Here is a 21,212-nt window from a genome sequence, read left to right on the forward strand (position 1 = left end):
TTTGAAAAAATAAACAAAATCGACACACCATTGGCCCAACTAACCAAAAAAAGGAGAGAGAAGACCCAAATCTGTAAAATCAAAGATAGTAATGGAAATGTAACAACAGACACAACAGAAATAAAAAGAATCATCAGAAACCACTACAAAGAGATGTATGCTAACAAATTGGGGAACCTGGAAGAAATGGATAGATTCCTGGACACATGCAACCTTCCTAAACTGAGCCGTGAAGATACAGAAAATCTAAACAGACCCATAACCATGGACGAAATTGAATCAGTAATAAACACACTACCGAAAAAGAAGAGTCCAGGACCGGATGGCATCACCGCCGAATTTTACCAGACATTTAGAGAACAACTAACCCCCGTTCTTCTCAAGTTATTCAAAACAATTGGAAGGGAGGGAATCCTCCCAAATTCTTTCTACAAAGCCAATATCACCTTAATTCCTAAGCCAGGAAAAGACACAACAGAGAAAGAAAACTACAGACCTATCTCCCTGATGAACATAGATGCAAAAATACTCAACAAAATTCTGGCAAACCGAATCCAACTGCACATTAGAAAGATCACTCACCCAGACCAAGTGGGATTTATCCCTGGTATGTAGGGATGGTTCAATATTTGAAAGTCAATCAATGTAATACATCACATTAATAAATTGAGAAGCAAAAATCATATGATTATCTCAATAGATGCAGAGAAAGTATTTGACAAAATACAACACCCTTTCATGATGAAAACCCTAAGTAAATTGGGGTTAGAAGGAACATTCCTCAACACAATTAAAGCAGTCTATGATAAACCAATGGCCAGCATCATATTGAATGGGGAAAAGCTGGAGGCATTTCCATTGAAAACTGGCACCAGACAGGGATGCCCACTCTCACCACTGCTATTCAATACAGCCCTAGAAGTGTTAGCCAGGGCCATCAGGCAAGAAAAAGATATTAAAAGGATACAAATGGGAAAGGAGGAAGTTAAACTATCCCTATTTGCAGATGACATGATACTATATATAGGGGACCCAATAAACTACTATAAGAGACTATCGGAACTCATAGAAGAGTTTGGTAAAGTAGCAGGATACAAAGTCAACGCTCAGAAATCAACAGCCTTTGTATACACAGATAATGCCAGGGCCGAGGAAGAACTACTAAGATCAATTCCATTCACAATAGCCACAAAAACAATAAAGTACTTTGGGATAAATTTAACCAAGGAGGTCAAAGACCTCTATGATGAAAATTACAAAACACTAAAGAAAGAAATAGAAGATGACACACACACACACAAAAATGGAAAAACCTGCCATGCTCATGGATTGGAAGAATCAATATTATCAAAATGCCCATTCTCCCAAAAGCAATTTACATGTTCAATGCAATACCAATCAAAATACCAAAGTCATTCTTCAAATACCTAGAAAAAACGATGCTGAAATTCATATGGAGAAACAGGAGACCGAGAATAGCTAAAGCAATCCTTTACAATAAAAACAAGGCCGGAGGCATCACAATTCCAGACTTCAAGACATAATACAGGGCAGTTATAATCAAAACAGCCTGGTACTGGTACAAAAACAGATGGATAGACCAATGGAACAGAATAGAAACACCGGAGATCAATCCAAACACCTATAACCAACTCATATTCGACAAAGGACCTAAAACCAACCCCTGGAACAAGGACAGCCTCTTCAACAAATGGTGCTGGGAAAACTGGATGTCCACATGTCGAAGTATGAAGCAAGACCCCTACCTTACACCTTATACAAAAATCCACTCAACATGGATCAAAGAACTAGAGATGTGCCACGACACCATGAAACTAATTGAGAGCATAGGGGAAACCCTTCAAGATATTGGAACAGGTGAAGAATTCCTGGAGAAGATCCCAGAGGCACAAGTAATCAAAGATAAAATAAACAAATGGGATTACCTCAAATTGAAGAGTTTCTTTACAGCAAAGGAAACAGTCAGGAAAGTGAAGAGGCAACCAACAGAATGGGAGACGTTATTCGCAAACTACACAACAGATAAAGGATTAACAACTAGAATCTATAAAATGATCAAAAAACACCACAAAATCAAAATAAACAACCCAATAAAAAATGGGCCAAGGACCTTAACAGACATTTTTCAAAAGAGGAAATCCAAATGGCCAACAGACACATGAAAAAATGCTCAGGATCCCTAGCCATCAGGGAAATGCAGATCAAAACCACAATGAGGTTTCACCTCACTCCGGTTAGATTGGCTTACATACAGAAATCAACCAACAAATCAACCAGATGCTGGTGAGGATGTGGGGAAAAAGGAACACTAATCCACTGTTGGTGGGAATGCAAACTGGTAAAGCCACTATGGAAGACAGTATGGAGAGTCCTCAGAAACCTGAATATAGCACTACCACAGGACCCAGCCATCCCACTCCTTGGAATTTACCCAAATGGAATTAAAGGGGAGAAAAAAAGAGCCATTTGCACCTCAATATTTGTTGCAGCTCAATTCACAATAGCTAAGACATGGAATCAACCTAAATGTCCATCAACGGATGACTGGATAAAGAAACTATGGATATGTACTCTATGGAACACTATACAGCAGTAAAAAACAATGAAATCCGGGCATTTACAACAAAATGGAGGAAGCTGGAAAACATCATGCTGAGTGAAATAAGCCAGTCCAAAAGGGACAAATATCATATGTTCTCCCTGATCGATGGCAACTAAATGAGCATCTAAACTGATACCACTGAAGTGAAATGGACACTATGAGAGACAATGACATGATCAGCCCTTGTCTAGACTGTTGAGGAACAACTTACTATTTTATTCCTTTTAGTATTTTTGTTGTTGTTGCTCTGTTTGTTCTACATAAGATCACTGGTTGAACTCTGTAATCAATGCACAATCATTCTTAGGCGTTTAAAATTAACAGAAAAGTGATCTCTGTTAAACATAGGAGTGGGAATAAGAGAGGGAGGAGATATATAGGTTGGCACATGCTCACTCGGACTTACCTCCAATGGTGGAACCAGAAATGTGCCAGGGGATTTAAACTCAATCTTACCAAGGAGGCAGGTACCAATGCCAGCGCACTTGGTAAATTGATAAGTAGAAATACACAACCGATCAAAAAGGGTATGTGTCGATGAGATTTCACAAATAAGACCAGTGTAAGCAAATAATGAAGGATAGAATTAAAAGGGAGAGAATGATCCCGCGGGGGAAACAGGACACACATCAGACTCATAGAATGGCAGCACTCCTGCCTCAGAATCAACCCTTGGGACATTCGGATCTGGCTAAAAGGTCCATGAGAGTCTCACAGGCATGGAAAGCCATGACATGGTGGCAAAAAACAATCTAAATGAAAGATCCTGGTGAACAAGACCCCAGCAGAAGGAACAGGCCATCAAGGAGAGAGGCGCCTTTCTCTGAAGGGAGGAAGGAACCTCCACTGTGATACGGCCTTGACTAAACAAGTTCAGAGTCGGTGAACTCAAGGGGCTTCCATAGCCTAGACAGCTCATAGCAAGAGTCTCTGGTGATTGCTGACGTCATAAATAAGAGTGCCAATTGTTAAGTCAACAACGGGAGTCACTGGGTACATGCTCCCCACGTTAGGATCTCTGTCCTTAATGTGTTCTACTATGAAACTTAAAAACAACACTACTAGTCGAACAATACCCTATACCTTGTGCGGTTGTGTGAGTGCAGCCTGTTGAAATCCTTGCTTAGTGTATACTAAGTTGATCTTCAGTATATGAAGGTAATTGAAAATGAAACATGATGAAGGGTGGGATGGGAGAGGGAGTGGGAGAGGGGAGGGCCACGGGAGGGAGGGATGTTGGGGGGGAGCCACAACAATACAAAAGTTACACTTTGTAAATTCACATTTATTAAATAAAAAAATAACTATATAGCAAACAAAAAAAAAAAGAAAAAAAAGAACTTAATACTTTACCCTTTTAGTATTTTTTTATGTTCTACTTAAAACTATTGGTTGAACTCTGTAATTAATACACAATTACTCTTAGGTGTTTAATTAATGCTATAACTAGTACTCAAATAGTATTTTATACTTTGTGTTTCTGTGTGGGTGCAAACTGTTGAAATCCTTACTTAATATATGCTAAATTGATCTTCTATATATAAAGATAATTGAAAATTAATCTTGATGTGAATGGAAGGGGAGAGGGAGTGGGAGAGGGGAGTGTTGTGGGTGGGAGGGAAGTTATGGGGGGGAAGCTATTGTAATCCATAAGCTGTACTTTGGAAATTTATGTTCATTAAATAAAATAAAATATAAAAAAATAATAAAAAGAAGAATATGTATGGACAAAGTAAAATGAAAATAAAAGTTTAAGGAGATAAAGCAACAATATAAAATTTTCAGTTGTTAAAGAAAAACTTGTACTATTTTTTTAAATGAATTATGGGCAGCATCAAATCATTAGGACATATACTTTTTGCTGAGTACATTTAAAAGAGTAATGTAAGAGTCTTCTTTATGAAGCATCAGACATATTCTTTGCAACTAAGTTTAAAATAAATGATTAATACAACATAAAAATCTCTGGTAGCACAACGATTTTGTGAATTTCTGTTGGGGGTAGGTAAGTTAAGATGTTTGAAATTGTTTGGGGGGGAAGGATTAGACATTCTAGAGCCTAAAAGGGCGCTGGATATCTGAGGATGGAGAGACAGGTAGTGATGGGAGAGGAGGGATCTAATAAGGAGATATTTATTTTCCCTACAGCCTCAACACTAGCCAAGTGTGTCTCCCAGAGGGATTGCTGGTGAATGTAAAGTCATGGAAACATAGTGTTTCATTTCTTATTACAATGATTCTTAAAAGGATTTCAAAAATGAAATTCCTTGAGAAAAAATTTAGTAACAAAAGCTTCAACTGCTTGAGATGTATACTATAAAAAGTACTATAAGAAATATAATATAAGAAGTATACTATAAGAAGTACTTCAAAAAGTCTGTGGAAAATGATATTAAAAGGTAAGTTTATTCAAAAAGTTTTTGAAACCCATGCATACCAGGAACTTTCAAAAAGTTCATTAAAATGCAGAAAACTATGCTTGGATTGCAAATTTTTTGAACCAAAGTAAGATTATATTTCAATTCCTTTTTTCTTTTTCTTTTTTTTAAATTTTTTTTTAACTTTTATTTAATGAATATAAATTTCCAAAGTACGGCTTATGGATTACAATGGCTTCCCCCTGATAACGTCCCTCCCACCCGCAACCCTCCCCTTTCCCATTCCCTCTCCCCTTCCATTCACATGAGGATTCATTTTCAATTCTCTTTATATACAGAAGATCAGTTTAGCATACATTAAGTAAAGATTTCAACAGTTTGCTCCCACACAGAAACATAAAGTGAAAAATAATAGATGATTTTTTAAATGATGATGAAATCAGATCAGACCTATTGTCATGTTTAATCCCAGCGAGAGTCAAGTTGGGAACAGAAGATCAGTTTAGTTTTTTTGCAATACCTCATAAACTATAATATACTGAGAAAAGCTGGTGCACCATCGTTTTTGTTTTAATTTTCTAGGTTTTATAATCTTGAATATAACATGCTGAAATAACCTGACATCACTCATATATTCACTGATTTGATAGAGCAAGAGAGAGTGCTCCCATCCACTGGTTTCCTTCCTAAATGCCTGTGACAGAAAAGATTGAAGCTGCAAGCTGGGAACTCAATTCAGGTCCACCACGTGGTGGTGGAGACCAACTAGCAGAGCCATCCCCACTGCTTCCTAGGATCTGCATTAGCAGGAAGCTGGAACTGGGAGCCAGAACTGGAGACCCAAACCCAGCCATTCCAATATGGGATGTGGGGATTCCAAGCTGCAGCTTAATTTAACCATTAGGTCAAATGCTTACCTTTGATATCATTCATTTATTTAAACAACATATTGAGAATATCAATTTTGTGCCACGGGCTATATTGGTGTGAGAGATTTAGGCTGAGAACATAAGAATTATCTTAAGTCAATTTCTGTGTTAGATGAATTGGTGGAAAGGTGGCTAGAAATGAACTGGAAAGAATAGGCAGAATTTGGTTCTAGTATAAGATCTTTGTGCTTCCTTCTAAGGTGTTTAGACATTTATCTGGAAAACACTGGGGAAGCACAGAAAATGTAAATGAATATGGTAAATTCATTTAAGATCTAGATTTACAGGCTTAGGTAGCAGACACAGAAATACGAGTAAGTCTGGGGCCAGCACTTTGGCATAATACATTAAAACTCCATCTGCAGTACCAGTATGCCATATGGGCACTGGTTCAAATCCTGGCAGTTCTACTTCTGATCCAGCTCCCTGCTGATGCACCTGGAAAAGCTGTGGAAGATGGCCCACGTGCTTGGGCCCTTCTATCTACATGGGAAACTTGGAGGAAGTTCCTGACTACTGGCTTCAGATCAGCCTAGCTCCAGCCACTGTGGTCATTTGGGGAGTGAACCAGTGGATGAAAACTTCTCTGTCTCTCTCTCTCTCTCCCTCTCTGTCTCTCTCTGTCTGTAATTGTGTCTCTCAAATAAATAAATATTTTTTTTAAAAAGAAATATAGGTAAATGACTTAGAGGATGTCAAAATTCTGAAGCTATAGAGATTAGTAAAGGAAAATATTCAGGATGAAAAGAAGGCCACAGAGAGGAAAGTTAATAATATCAGAATTTATACAGAAAAAGACGGGTTCATAAGAGAGATGAGGGAAAATGCTTAGAGCAGTAGTAGAAAAATTAAGAAATAAATTATGCCCTAACACCAACACCAAGCAATGTAATTTGAAGAAGGCAGCAGCAGCAGAATCGAACATGGGACACCACATACAGATCATGCATTCAGAATTCCAGTCCTGCCTAAAAGCCAGGAGGGTGGGAGTCATACAGAGGTTGGGCCATGGTTTTAATGAAGTGGAACTGGTCAACTGTATTAAGTGAAATAGAGAATTGAAGTAGGAAGAGAATGGCAACCTGTCCATTGGTGTGCAAAGTAGGCCAAAGATGGCTTTAGCATGGACAAAGCAGTGGAGTGGTGGCAGAAAGCAGATGATGGAATGCTTTTTAAATCTTAGTAAGATGAAGAGGTTGAGTGGGAAGAGAACCTTCCAATCCAAGCCTAGATTCAGTATACAGGTGGAGCATATATTGGGCAGGGGTGTGCTCCTTCCAAAATCCTGTCAATGCTGGAGCAAGATGACCTCAAGACAACCACAACTGTTCCTTGTCATGTGGCCATGTGCTGGCCTGGAGGTTTGCTTGTTTCCAGGTGAGCAGGAGTGTGTGTCTCTGACTTCGGGAAGAGTTCAATCCCTTTAAGAACTCACTTGCTGAGGTCTAGCCCAGCTGGACTACCTCCCTTCAGATCAATTCAGAGAAGACAGACTGGAAATGTCATCACAGTAGGATGCCTCTATTGTGCACCCCATGGGGCAGGAAACTTGGGGGCCATCTCAGAATTCTTCCTACCACAGCAGCTTTCCCACAGGGAAGGGTAGAGATGACAGCTTAAGGCTGGCTCACTGCTTCCTCTCCCTACAATCTCCAGGGCCTTCCTGTCTCCAGGGGATATACATACATACATACATATGTGTGTGTGTGTGTGTGCGCATGCACGTGTGTGTATATATATATATATATATGGGATATATGTGTGTGTGTATATATATACACACACAAAGGGAACAGATTTCATGTATTTCTCATATACAATTTCTTTTTTAAAAAAAGATTTATTTATTTATTTGAAAGGCAGAGTTACAGAGACAGAGAGAGGAGAGAGAGAAAGTCTTCCATTTGTTGGTTTACTCCCCAACTGGCCCAAGGGCCAGAGCTAGGCTGATGCAAATTCAGGAGCCAGAAGCTTCTTCCAGGTCTCCCACCTAGGTGAAGGGGCCCAAGGACTTGGGCCATCTTCTACTTCTTTCCTAGGCCATAGTAGAGAGCTGGATTGGAAGTGGAGCAGTTGGGACTCAAACCGGTGCCCATATAGGATGCTGGCACTGCAGGAGGCGGCTTACCTGCTATGCCACAGTGCCTGCCCCCTCATACAGAGTTTCAAGAACATAATGATACTTCCCACTCTCCCTCCTCCTTACAATGACATACTTTCAATTTACTTTACTTTTCTCCTCACCATCTGACCATCCTCTTGAGAACCCACAGCGAGACATTAAAGGAATTAAAATGCTGAATGAGACCTGTCTCTTGGGGGATTTCTCTTTTTTGGCTCTTCTTTAAAACACGTTGTATGTGTGAACATAACACATGCAAATTATTACAAAACCCCACCAGTTTGAAACAGTAAACAAGGAGCAACATTGCCTCCACTCTCACCTTCTGTCCCCTCAGAGCCGCCATGTTTTTCTCAGAAATATCAATATCATCGGTCCCATTTCTTGGGTCTCCTTGTGGCTAGTTCATGTATTTATAGACATGCTTTCCCACCAACGGTAGCACTTTTTCCTCCCACACTTGTTTTCCTCTTAGTAATGCATCCTGCCAATCTTTCCACATGCGTCTTGATTGTCTATTTAATTGTAGTCACTTAACTTCAGAAGTCTGCATTAAGTTTTCTCGGTTCCCATCTGAACTCTGTAGGCTTCATTCTTTCTGCCACTTAGGGAACCAATAGGAAAAGAGCTAGCTCAGGTGACTCTAAACGTTTTCCAGTTTGTCACAGAGCATCGGCTGTAAGCTAGGGTTACGTGGAGTCTGGGGGTCTGAGCCAGATAGGGCAAGGTTGATGAGTATGTACCTGATACGGTTAGAACATCTTGGACACAGCAATTCTTATTTTTCAATGTGCTGTGATTGTGTTACCACAATTAGCTTCCTGTTTTTGATCTTTCTTTGTTTGAAAGGCAAAGGCAGAGAGAAAACAAAGAGAGACCTCCCATTTGCTGGTTCACTCCCTAAGGCCCACAAAAGCCAGGGCTGGGCCAGGTTGAAGTCAAGAGGACAGAACTCAACCCAGATCTCCCACGTCGGTGGCAGTGACTAAGTAGTTGAGCCATCATCTGCTGCCTCCCAGACACAATTAGCGGGCAGCCAAATCAGAAGCAGAGGAGCCACTCCAATAGGGGATGCTGGTGTCTCAGATGATGACATAGCCTCTGTGCCAAACACCAGCCCCCTACTTTTTTATTCTAATTCAAACAACAATCTCTCTCTCTCTCTCTCTTTCTCTCTCTCTCTCTCTCTCTCTCTCTCTGTAGCTCTTTCAAATAAATAAATAAATATTTTAAAAAAGGATTCTGATTATCCAAATAAATATTGCCACCAGGTCTGCGGGCGAGTCAGGTGCAGACGCAGTGCTGTGGATGGAGCAGGTGCAGGGACCCTGCGTCTCCATTAGCCTCATGCTAAGCCTGGAAAGTAAATCTGCTCTGGGAAGGAGCAGATAATGGGCTAAAGAAAGGAGCTAAAAAATGTTCCTAACATTCTTTTCAGGGAAAAAAATTTTTTTATAAAGATTTATTTATTTATTTGAAAGTCAGAGCTACACAGAGAGAGAGAGGGGTCTTCCATCCACTGGTTCACTCCCCAGATGTCCACAACGGCCAGAGCTGAGCCAAACCGAAGCCAGGAGCCAGGAGCTTCTTCTGGGTCTCCCATGTGGGTGCAGGGGCCCAAAGACTTGGGCCATCTTCTAGTGCTTTCCCAGGCCATAGCAGAGAGCTGGATTGGAAGTGGAGCAGCCGGGTCTCGAACCGGCGCCCATATGGGATGCCGGCGCTTCAGGCCAGGGCTTTAACCTGTTGTGCCACAGCACTGGCCCCGGAAAAATATTTTTGTAGTTTCAAACTATGAAGTAACTTAATTACAACCATGATGCAATCCATATCATGCGGTTGAGAGTGTGATCACTGGGGAAACACTGATGGAACACTATCCAGTGAACAGCAGCGCTGTGACAAATTTTTTTTAACCTCAATATAATTTGGAGATTTCAAATCGCTTCAAGCTAGAATTAAATATGTTGGATTGTGTACCTTTTACGTTATTTTTCAAATTAAGTTTACTGATAATTCAGTAAACTCTTCCTTTTTGTATCAGTCAGTCCCTTGCCTGTTTTATTCTGTTTTGAACTGGTAAAAGGTCCCAGCTCAAGTTTTGCGGAATCTAATTCCCTGAAGGCTTCTTTTCACTCTTTTCCCAAAAGTACTTAGCTTACTTTGTGTAACCCTGACTTCACCCAGCACATTTAATATCTATGAGGTGAAGATAAACAAGTTGAAAAGCTACCTGAAGTCCGTGAAATTCACAGGAAAGGAGGTTTACCATACCCTGTCTCATGTAGAAGATACTGGCAATTCTGCGCAGCTCTAAGTACAAGATAAAGTGTCACACTTCTAGGCCACTTCAGGACCAACTGATGGGTTTGTCCAAACGACACAACCACATCTAAACAAAACAAAAGCAAACCTGCAAATCAGAGAGCTTCCAGAGTGGCTGCCAGCAGGCACATGCTTATCTGCATTTTTGTCATGGCAGCTCCTTATCTTTCTTCAGGCCTGTTCTTTTGGCCAAAGGGCCCCCACACCTAATATGTTGTTTCTTTTAAGAAAAATCATAGCCTGATATGAGGATGTTTATAAAACCCCTTACAGAAATGTCTAGAAGGCTTTTATTGCGTAATTAATGTTTTTTGTTCCTTTAACAGAAAACTGCCTGCAAATATAGGCGTGCCAGCTCAAGTCCCAGCTGCTCCACCTCCCCTTCCAGCTCCCTGATAAGGGTCTGGGAAAAGCATAACATTGCCCCATCACCTGAGTCCCTGCCAAGCAAAGAAGGATGAAGCTCCTGACTTCAGTGTGCTGTGGCCACTTGGGGAGTGAACCGGTGGACGGAAGGTAGAGCTCTCTCTCTCTCTTTCTAATAAATAAATCTTTTTTTTTTTAAAAGAATTCTAGTTTTCCAAGAATGATATTCATGGTTCTCTCTAAAAGCTCTCCCTACTCTATTTGTTTAAACTTTGACATGGAATAAAATTTAAACAAGTCAAGTCTGTAGTAAACCCATGAAAGAATCTCTTCACTTAAAAGTAACAGAACCAAAAACAGCAATAAAGCACAGATTACAAATTGCTTTGCCTAATTTAGGGATGAGTGACTTAACATTGCTTCTTTTGTACGCGTTCCATTGGAGATATTCAGAAAAAGCGGAAGTTGAAATTACAGAAGGAAGCAGGCATAGTTATTTTTGGTTCTGGCCCTATTCAAGCTTTTAAATGTTCAGGGCCTTCTGACAGTTGTCACAAAGGCTGGAAAGTCAAGAATGCTGTGGGTGTCCCTGCCGCAGCTACCAGAAAGTGAGCTCAAGCTACAGCCACGGGTGTCCTCCTTTCCATTTTAAGATGCAGGTTTTTTTTTTTTTTTAAACTTTTTAAAAATTATTATTTAAAAACACAAACACAGACTTTTCACTTCAGTATGTGGTATGTTGCATTTTCCAGTTTGTTCAATGCTTTAAAGCTAAAGGGTGCCTCTGCTTTCAGTTGTACATGGGCCTGAAGCATGCTAGCTTTTGGCAAGCAGGCAGGAGACTCAACAAAAATCAAAAGAACAAGGCAGACTAAATGCAGGGCACAAGAATGTCAGAAGGAGACAATTGTTACTGAGATTAGATTTTAATATAGAACTACAAGCTTTCAGTCCCCTAGGGTCATTTAGGAAATCAAGTAAGCCAGCACTTTTAAGGGAAACAGAGAAAGAGCAATCTCCAGCTTGGTCGTGACTTTTTAGCAATTTTTTACTACGCTTATTAACAACATCTATGTATATGGTCCTTTGCAATTTGTAAAGCATTTTTCCATCTGATTTGCCTTAATTTTGATGATTGTGGGGCGCTGGTTCTAGTCCCAGCTGCTCCTCTTCCAATCCAGCTCTCTCCTATGGCCTGGAAAGGCAGTGGAAAGTGCTTGGGCCCCTGCACCCGCGTAGGAAACCGGGAGGAGGCTCCTGGCTCCTTGCTTCAGATCGGTGCAGCTCCCTGCCACCTGGGGAATGAACCAACGGAAGGAAGACCTTTTTCTCTTTCTCTTCCTCTCACTGTAACGCTCTCTCTGAAATAAATAAATAAAATCTTTAAAAAAATATTTTTGATGATTGAAGATCAGATAGTCCAGTTCTGCTAATATTATTTAATGTGAGAGTTTACTGGCATAACCAAAAATTGCAGGTCTTATCTTCCACGTCCTTTGCCGTTGGTCACTTGGAAGAAGGCCCCCTGGCTGTCCCTACTGCTGAGAAGAAATAATAAACGTTGATGATTAACGATAAAACTGTAGCCTGTGCAAGAATCTGCCTACCTTGTGCTTCCTCATGCTTTTTGCTTTGATATGTTCAGAGCATACAGAACTGGCACAGAAACGTCTGTATCAGCATGGAAACCTGCAAGTTAGTAAAAATGTTCGCCGGGGCAATATTTAGTTCCCGGGAAAGTTGAAGTGTTTCCGGTCCCTTCTCGCCAAACATCCAGCTCGCAAGTCACAGGCCCTCCAGAGGCCACTTTTGGGGGAGGTGCGGCCCGGGTCGGCGACCTGCGCAACAAACCCGGCCAACAGAAGTCAGAAAGGCAGAAGCCCGGGACTGGGCTTCCGGCGGGAAAGGGCGTCGGCGGCTGGCAGGCCGCGCGGCCGGGGGCGGGCCCTCGGGGGCGGGCGGAGCCTGCGAGCCTCGCGCCTCAGCCGTGGCCCGCGCAGACGCTCCCGGGCCGGAGGCGGCGCTCGGAGCGGAGACAGCGCGCGCGAGCTGGACGGCTGCCCGCGGTTGCCTACGCCCCCAACCGCATTGTCTGCCCCGCACTGCTCCGCGTCTCCCACCTGTGGTTGGTACCGGAGCAGCCTCCGGGCCCGCGAGCGCTTCCGCCGAGTCGAGTGCGGACGCGGCGCTGCGGACGGTGCATCTCCACTAGCCTCGTGCAGAGCCTGGAAAGCGAATCTGCTCCGGGAAGGTCGCTGACTTGGAGCCCCAAGGTACCTGCCGGGTGACGGTCTGGGGCTGAGGCAGGGGGCTGTCGTGTGTTCCTCTCCCGAAGACGGCAGCGTCCGATAGTGAGGAAAGGCTGGAGAAAGTCGTTAGCGGTAGCGTGATCCCAGCTCTAGGAAACAGGTGACTGTTGGTGGAGGAGGGGGCCGCAGAGAAATACTGGAGACGGTGGCTGGGGTGGCGGGGCCGGTGTCTCCCTTGTACTTTCCTGTTGTGGACCAAGGTTCTCCTAACCTGGGAACTACAGAAAGGATGCGGCGCGGGGAGCGGCGTGCGCGCCAGAAGTTCCTCCGCGGAGGACTGGTCCCGGCCTTGCCTGCCCGCTTCCGTCCGTCTCTGTAGGAAAATACAGTAATCCATTGTTTCTGGGGACTTCCCCCGCCTTTCAAAGTTGCGAAGAGAAACTTCCCAGGTTTTCTGGAAACCAGCATCCACCCCGCTCCAACCCCGCGGAGAAGCGGGGCGAGGCACCCCGCTGGGCTCCCCTCCCGCGGCGTTGCGCCTTCATCACTCTTTTTCGCCAGGTCTGTGCTCGGTGGGCGGCGCCCCTGCCCCGCAGCGCTGCCCCGCTAGCCGGGGAGTCCTCAGAGTCTGCGGAGCCGCAGGGCGCCGTGAGCACGGCCCGGGGACGGCACTGTCTCTCGCTGCGCGCCGCGTTTCTCTTCCCCTCCGACTGGCTCCGGCGTTTGTCCGGGGAGAAAAGCCTTTCCTATCTGCGGTCACCCCCGACAGCAGGGGGACCTCGGGGAGGGGCGGGCCGGAGGTAAAATTGCAGCTTTAGAGGAGTAACATACCCTACTAACGCGTTGGCCAGAGCCGACGCCGAGGTTACAGGCGCCTTTGGGAAATCTAGTAGTCGTAAACTGTCACGTTCCTTTTAAGAGACTCTGGCTCTTAAAGCGTGAGAAGCGTGGTTGGCGTGCCTGATTGCCCAGGGACCCCAAACTTTCTAGTAACGTGCTCGCACACCTGGCTGCTGTCAGCAAAACTCTCCCTACACGGCTTTCTGTTCACGACATTTGAAGACCAAACACCGTCTGCAAGCCGGGGTGTCTCTGCCCTGGCTTTGCAGGGTGGTGGGAGGGTGGCCGGCCTCCTGGGGTAAGGGGCTCTGGAGCCGGGGGCAGGGGTTGGAGGTGGAGGCGGGGTTTTTGCACCTGACACCTCTCCACCTAGCGGCTCTTCTTTCCTGCCTGCCTTCCCTCCGGATCTTACCCTTCCCTTTCCAGCTTGGAGATTCCCGGGGGAGTGCCTGCGGTGTTCCTGCCAACCAGCAGGAAGCCTTAACTCTCTTCTGACACCCAAACGCTGTGTCTATGTTTTCTTTTTCACACGTTCAGTGATAAGGTTCCTTATAGTAGAGCTTGGCTTGGTATCTGTAGTGCCTTTAATTGGCAGACATCATGAGTGTTTTACAACTGTTTGATGTCAGCTATCAGAATTCACCGCTTTAATGATGCCTGGTGGATTTTCAGCTCCATTTCGATCCATAAAAGTCAGAGGGCTTGCGGTTTTTGTAGAGGACAGATTTGCTCAGTGTTGCAGTGGGTACTTAGTGCAGGTGGTGTGGTTCAAGTCATCCTCCTGCCTGCTCCTGGCCCCAGGTTCCCTCCCCGGAGGTGACCGCTGTTACCCCGCTCCCAGCATTGCACTTCTGTTTCTTTGATCACTTAGGACTGGCATTTCAAAAAGCTGTTTTGAGAACTTTAACACCAATGATTTATCTTAAATCCACGAACTTATTATTTTACTTGTTCATTGGTTTCTGGCTTTTCTGTTGATGACTATGAAATGCAAGGGACTCAGGTCATTCAGTAGAGAGACGTTTTGGCTCAGGGGGTTAACAGATTGGCTACATTAGAGTGTGGTGACAAATGACCTCAAAAATAGCAATGACTGGCGGGGAAAAAATGTTGATTTCCTTGCTTGTATTGTGTGTCTTCTGTCTACCTGTGGCCCTTCCCTCTGGGACCGAGGCTGCACTATCTGGGGAACTGCTGATGTGGCAAGGATAAGAGGGAAGTGGCTACTTGGAAGAGAGAACTGTAGAGTGACTACTTAAAGCAGCGGCTTGGAGCTTCCACTCAGTCCTGTGTCTGTCCGTGTCACCATTCGTGTTGACATAGTTTTCAGTGGAGTGGACTGACAATGGAAAGCCGCATAACTGGTAAGGATAGGTTGGTTGAGTGATATGGTCTATCTCAGTGTCTGCCGCAAGGGGTCACTGTTGTGAACCTTGAGGTTCATCCAGCCCTGAAAGTTGGCTCACGCCAAGATGCTTAGACCCAGACTTATAACCCAGAAGGCCAGTTTTTCCTGTTATGGTGGATAATATATCTTCCCTGGTGCTAGTCATAAGAGCCCTATGTTGCATACTTTTCTTGGTGGTGGATTTGCTCAAGAGACTGGATTATAAGCTAATGGGTTATGTATAGCATATTAAAACAAAATTTAGGTGTTACCAAAAAAGGCTACTTTACATCTGGAATGTCATGGCTTTAAAATGTTTACTTACTCATAGTCAGTGATTTGAAATCAGAGCAACAGTGCAACAGAGAAGAGTGATCTTCCATTTGCTGATTCACTCCCAAGTACCCACAACAGCCAGGGCTGGGTGAGGCTGAAGCCAGGACACTGACATTATATCCAGGTCTGCCATGTGGGTGGCAGGGGCTAGAAGTGATTGAGCCATACTGTGGCTTCTAACCTGGTTATCCTTTTGGAACTATTGTCCAAAATCCAGGAATGAACTAGAATGATAGAAACATATCCAAGACAAAGTATACACTTTTATTATTTTGATTTGTTTCATTGCAAGTGTAATACCTGTTTATTATGGGAAATTTTAAAAATAAACAGGGAAACATACAGAGGAAAGTAGAAATTACCCAAGCATCACATCCTAACAGCAGGGTCTTTTCTTGTCACCTCCTAATTGCATCATCTCATGACTTACTCTTTTATGCTGTCTACCTCTTGAACAATGAGCTTTTATCATAATTAAAGTGTCTTCAAATGACAGTGTAGGATGGATTAGCCAGTAATACCATGGCGTGTTAATTCTTGCTGATGCTGGTTTCATAGTAATTTTTACCACCCTTGGCTCAAGCCTCTGAGTGTTCTCATCTTTTCTACTTATAATTGGACATCTGTTGCCTGGATGGAGATATTTTATGAATGTAACATTAAAATTGAAGATGTAGTTCCAAATCAGCTAAAAGGAAATCTTGCTTAGCTCTTGTTTGTTGAATAGTTGAATAGATCAAGAGTTTTATTGTTAACAAAATAGAAGAAAACGTTGTATCTTAAAAATAAATAGCGCAAAGGCTGGCACTGTGGCACAGTGGGTTAATCTTCCACCTGCAGCGCTGGCATCCCATATGGGCACTGCTTCTAGTTCTGGCTTCTCTTCTTCTGATCCAGCTCTCTGCTGTGGCCTGGGAAAGCAGTGGAAGATGGATAGATTGCTTGGGCCCCTGCACCAGCATGGGAGAGCCCGGAGGAGACTCCTGGCTCCTGGTTCAGATCGGCCCAACTCTGACGGTTGCAGCCGTTTGGGGAGTGAACCAGAGGATGGAAGACCTTTCTCTTTGTCTCTCCCTCTCACTGTCTGTAACTCTACTTGTCAATGAAATCTTTTATTTTTTAAAAAAGTAAATAGCACAGAAAGGGAAGGAAAAAATTCTGTTTTTCAATCTGCATAATTTTGACACCAACTTTTAATATAGATGGCCAACAAAAAATCATAAAACTACATATCAACTTCACATAAGGCTATTGTTCCAAAAACCCCAAATCATCATAAATGGACAGAAGTTATGTAAGAACTGCAGGGAGTAGAGATGAGTTTATCACCACACGAAAGGATGCTGTGAATCTGGTAGGGAATGAGGCGTACTTCAATGTATAGACATGGAGAAAAATCGCCTATAGGTGTTATTAATGGAAGAACGCGAAGTCCACAACTCAGTACCAGTATAGCATGTTTCTATTTGTGTAAGAAAAGGTTACTGTCTGTGGAGATTCCTCTGTGTGTGTGTTTGTGTGTGTGTCCGTGTGTACACATAGTTATACTACTATAAGGGTAAAAGCAACTTTTACAGTGGTTGATGATAAGAGAGGAAGACAAAGGGTAAGGTGGTGGAATCTTTTTTTTAAATTCTTTTTGTGTTTGAACTTTTAAATCAGGAGCCTGTAATTCTTTTTATAAAAATCTGTTTTCAAATGGCAGTTCCATGTCAAAACACTTCACAGAAATCATAGTGACTAATTTTCCTCTTCTGTTAAGCCACTTGAAATACTTGGCTAATTGTGGAAGATAAATGTGAAGTGTGGGTGGGGGTGGGGGACTCTGAAGCCTTTGGGCCCTGGAGAGATATGGCAAACGGCAGTGGTGCTATTTATAGTTAATGTCAGTTTGACCCTCCGGTCGTTAGGAACTATTGACAAAAATAAGTAATTCCCGTAATGGTGAAGATGATGGTATTTAGAATTACTTCGTGGAGAGTTATTTATTTATTTTCATGTATGTCATGTCTAAATTTTAAAATTACAGAATAAAACAACCATTTAAAGCATTTGCCATTTTTCATGGTTTGCCTACTAGAAAACCAAGTGATAAAAGAAAGGATAACTGTTGCAGATATTTGTTTATAACTGTTAAATTTCTTTAACCATATTAAGTTCATAATACATTTAATTATAATACAATTAATAGGCTGTAGGTTTTCTTCATATGTAGGTCTTCTGAGTGTGTTCAAACCAAAGAGATTTTTCTTTTTTTTTTCTTTTTTTTTCTTTTTTTTTTTACAGGCAGAGTGGATAGTGAGAGAGAGAGAGAGAGAGAGAAAGGTCTTCCTTTTGCTGTTGGTTCACCCTCCAATGGCCGCCGCGGCTGGCACCGCGCTGATCTGTACTCATCCTGGTCTCCCATGGGGTGCAGGGCCCAAGTACTTGGGCCATCCTCCACTGGAAGAGGGGCATCCGGGACAGAATCCGGTGCCCCAACTGGGACTAGAACCCGGTGTGCCGGCGCCGCAAGGCGGAGGATTAGCCTAGTGAGCCGTGGCGCTGGCCTCAAAGAGATTTTTTTAATTTCCCGATTTTTCCATTTAAAATAAAATTTTCAAGGCAGGCATTTGGTGTAGTGGTTAAGCTGCCTCTTGAGATACCCTCATTCCATACTGGAGTGCCTGGGTTCGAGTCCCAGCTCTGCTCACAGTTCCAGCTTCCTGCTACAGCGTTTGTCTGAAGTACTCAGGTCCCTGCTACTTACATGGGAGACTTGGACTGAGTTCTCTGTCACTGGCTTCAGCCTGGCCTAGCTCTGGCTGCCTTGGGCATTTGGGGAAGTGAACCAATTGGTGGGAGATCTGTCAGTCTCTGTATCTCTGCCTCTCCAATAAATAACATAAAACCTCTGAATCTGTTAAAAATAATAATATACAGCTGTACATTTTCTTTGGGCCTACATTACTTTATTTAAATGAGGAAGTGAAGTTTTTTTAAGCTTACCCCCAATCACCTTGCTGTCAATAACTGTTCTTTGTTATTTCTAGATTATGTCTAGGGTCTTGTACTCAAGGACTTGGTGTAACAGTCCACATATTTATTAGTGAATTGGAAGTATTCTGTGTATTTTTTAAAAGATTTATTTATTTTATTTGAAAGGCAGAGTTACAGAGAGGCAAAGGCAGTGAGAGAGAAAGAGAGAGAGAGCGCGATCAATGTTCCATATACTGGTTCAGTCCTCAAATGGCTGCGACTGCTGGAACTGGGCCAATCTGAAGCCAGGAGCCAGGAGCTTTTTCTGGGTCTCCCATGCAGGTACAGGGGCCCAGGGACTTGGGCCATCCCTGCTTTCCCAGGCAACAGCAGAGAGCTGGATTGGAAGTGGAGCAGCTGGGATTCAAACTGGCTCCTATGTGGGATGCTGGTACTGTAGGCAGTGGCTTTGACTCTGTATTGTTTTGTTAATTTAAAGTCTAAGTAAATCCTCTACCAGAACCTTTCATCAAAATACTAAACGCTCTTCTGAGTATGTGCAGTGTGGGTGAGAACTAACTTGGTGTGGTAATTCTTGCAGGCTGGGTTTCTGTTGCCTGTCATGTCCTCTTTTGAAGATGCTGACACAGAAGAGACGGTGACTTGTCTTCAGATGACTGTTTACCATCCTGCCCAGTTTCAAAGTGGAATATTTCAAGCAATAGACTTCAATAAAAGAGATAAACTGCCCTCCAGCGAAGTGGTAAAATTTGGCCGAAATTCCAAGGTCTGTCATTATACTTTTCAGGACAAACAGGCTTCCCGAGTTCAGTTTTCTCTGCAGCTGTTTAAGCAGTTCAACAGCTCAGTTCTCTCTTTTGAAATTAAAAATATGAGTCGGAAGACCAGTCTGATTGTGGACAGTCAGGAGCTAGGCTACCTAAACAAACTGGACCTGCCATACAAATGCATGGTCAGATTCAGCGAGTATCAGTTCCTGATGGAGAAGGAAGATGGAGAGGCATTGGATTCATTCGAGACTCAGTTTATTTTGTCTCCAAGACCACTTTTGCAAGAAAACATCTGGCCACCACACAAGCCCATCCCTGAGTATGGCATTTACTCATCCTGCTCCGCCCAAAGCACTTCTCCTACAGAAATGGATGAAGATGAGCTATGAACACAGAGGGCCTCAGAGGAGAGGCGGGAAGGGGGAAGAGCTCTGTAGACACCTGATGGACATTCAGCATAGTCTGTCAGTGTTGTGTATTATAGTCACCTGTTATGCTGTCACACTTACAATTTGGAATTATGAATTCGAAGTGTGTAATGTCTGTGAGTCATCAGCGTCATCACCTGTGCCATTCCCAATCTGTGAGAATTACTTTAGGTATACATCTGTGAGGGTTAATGTATTAAAAACATCCTTTGTGATGACATAGTTGTTCTCCAAATAAGATTCTATTATTGTCTTTTTGTGCTTGATTTTAGTCTTTTATCTGGTTGGTCACAACATTTCACAGCAGCCATTTGTCTTCAAGGTCAAGGTTCCAGAAAGGTTGGTGCTTGTTATTATGAGAATGGGTTCTAGAGTACTGCCTGTGCATCACTGTGCTTACATATGGAAGACTGATTTGAGAAAGCATAGTTTTCTGTGGTTCTCTAAGGATTACAGTGTTCATCCCTAAAATGAAAGTTTTCCTGCCTATGTTCAGCATCTAAATACATGTATACATTTTAAAGAAATACTGTTTTAGAATTATTTTCTCACCAAATCTGAAGTTTGATTTTTATGTAGTTGACAGTTTTTAAATTGCATAAATTCAAAATTTTAGTAGCATTCATGGATATAATCAAGTCAAATTTCATTGCCTAACCACTTCTTTGAAATTCTTTCTGGAGGGGAAAAACTGTTCTTAGGCCACTCTATGTAAGTAAATATATGTGAACATTTATAATGAATGCTTAAATATTTCTAAATTTTGGGCTTCAAAAAGAATTGTCTTTATTTAAGATTCTTATTCATTTTAACTAAAAAGTGAAGGTCAAATAAATAAAACTGGTCACTCTTTGGTAGCTAAATTCTGACATTGTGAAAAAGTCAGATTTCCCAAACCAGGCTGGCATTGTCAGGGTTTTTTGTTTTTGTTTTTTTTTTCTCTTCATACTATTTATTGAAGTCCTTTACTTAGTATAAGGTTAACTATATGATCATTAAGGGAACTGAAAATAGATGTTTGTAAAAATCAAAGAGTCAAAATGTGAGAGGGAGGAGGAGGAAGGGCTGGAGCATGGGCATGAGGGGGGTGGGGGTGGGGGTGAGGGGGAAGTGTCACTGTGTTCCTGAATCTGTATATATGAAATACGTGAAACTTGTATAACTTAAATAAAATTTTAAAAAGAAACAACAGTTAAAAAGTGTAAATGAAATTTCTGGGGGTGGTGAGGGAAATAATTATATTTCCATAACAGCCTTTTCAAAGATATTTTAAAAAACTTTCCAGCCTCTTAGCAAGTGAATGTTAACCTTTTCAAGCCTTCTGTTGATTAGACCATCGGTTGGTCAGTGCTGGGCTGTTTGTAGTATGTGACGTCCAGCACCTTGACCCCCGTTCCCCAGCCCTGGAGCTCTTCCAGTAGTTGAAGTACTTGTCCCTACACAAAATGGCCTGCATGACTATTTCAGTTCCCATGTCTAG

The 21,212-nt window shown here is 42.7% G+C and overlaps 2 protein-coding genes across 5 annotated transcripts in view; one reads left to right on the forward strand and one right to left on the reverse strand.

Moving 5' to 3' along the window:
* ALPK1 (alpha kinase 1) overlaps window positions 1-12,626 on the reverse strand; it is a 173,777-nt gene extending 161,151 nt beyond the window's left edge. Inside the window, exon 1 of one of the 2 annotated variants that reach the window (XM_070047742.1) lies at window positions 12,351-12,626. The gene's annotated coding sequence lies outside the window, so the exon portion shown is untranslated. The remainder of the gene's footprint in view (window positions 1-12,350) is intronic. The other variant, XM_051820087.2, reaches the window with a different exon arrangement.
* TIFA (TRAF interacting protein with forkhead associated domain) lies at window positions 10,734-20,918 on the forward strand. 3 transcript variants are annotated; one of them, XM_051820092.2, is made up of 2 exons: window positions 10,734-10,893; window positions 19,115-20,918. In XM_051820092.2, exon 2 carries the CDS (start codon window positions 19,136-19,138, stop codon window positions 19,691-19,693), a length of 558 nt encoding a protein of 185 aa, XP_051676052.1. In that variant the 5' UTR covers window positions 10,734-10,893; window positions 19,115-19,135; the 3' UTR covers window positions 19,694-20,918. The 3 variants fall into 3 exon arrangements, with proteins under 3 accessions (XP_051676052.1, XP_008265697.1, XP_008265698.1); XM_008267475.4 differs by lacking the exon at window positions 10,734-10,893 and adding an exon at window positions 12,691-13,016; XM_008267476.4 differs by lacking the exon at window positions 10,734-10,893 and adding an exon at window positions 13,015-13,152.
* Window positions 20,919-21,212: the final 294 nt, after the last annotated feature.

Source organism: Oryctolagus cuniculus, chromosome 8, assembly GCF_964237555.1.
Source record: "Oryctolagus cuniculus chromosome 8, mOryCun1.1, whole genome shotgun sequence".
In the NCBI taxonomy this organism is placed as follows: domain Eukaryota; kingdom Metazoa; phylum Chordata; class Mammalia; order Lagomorpha; family Leporidae; genus Oryctolagus; species Oryctolagus cuniculus.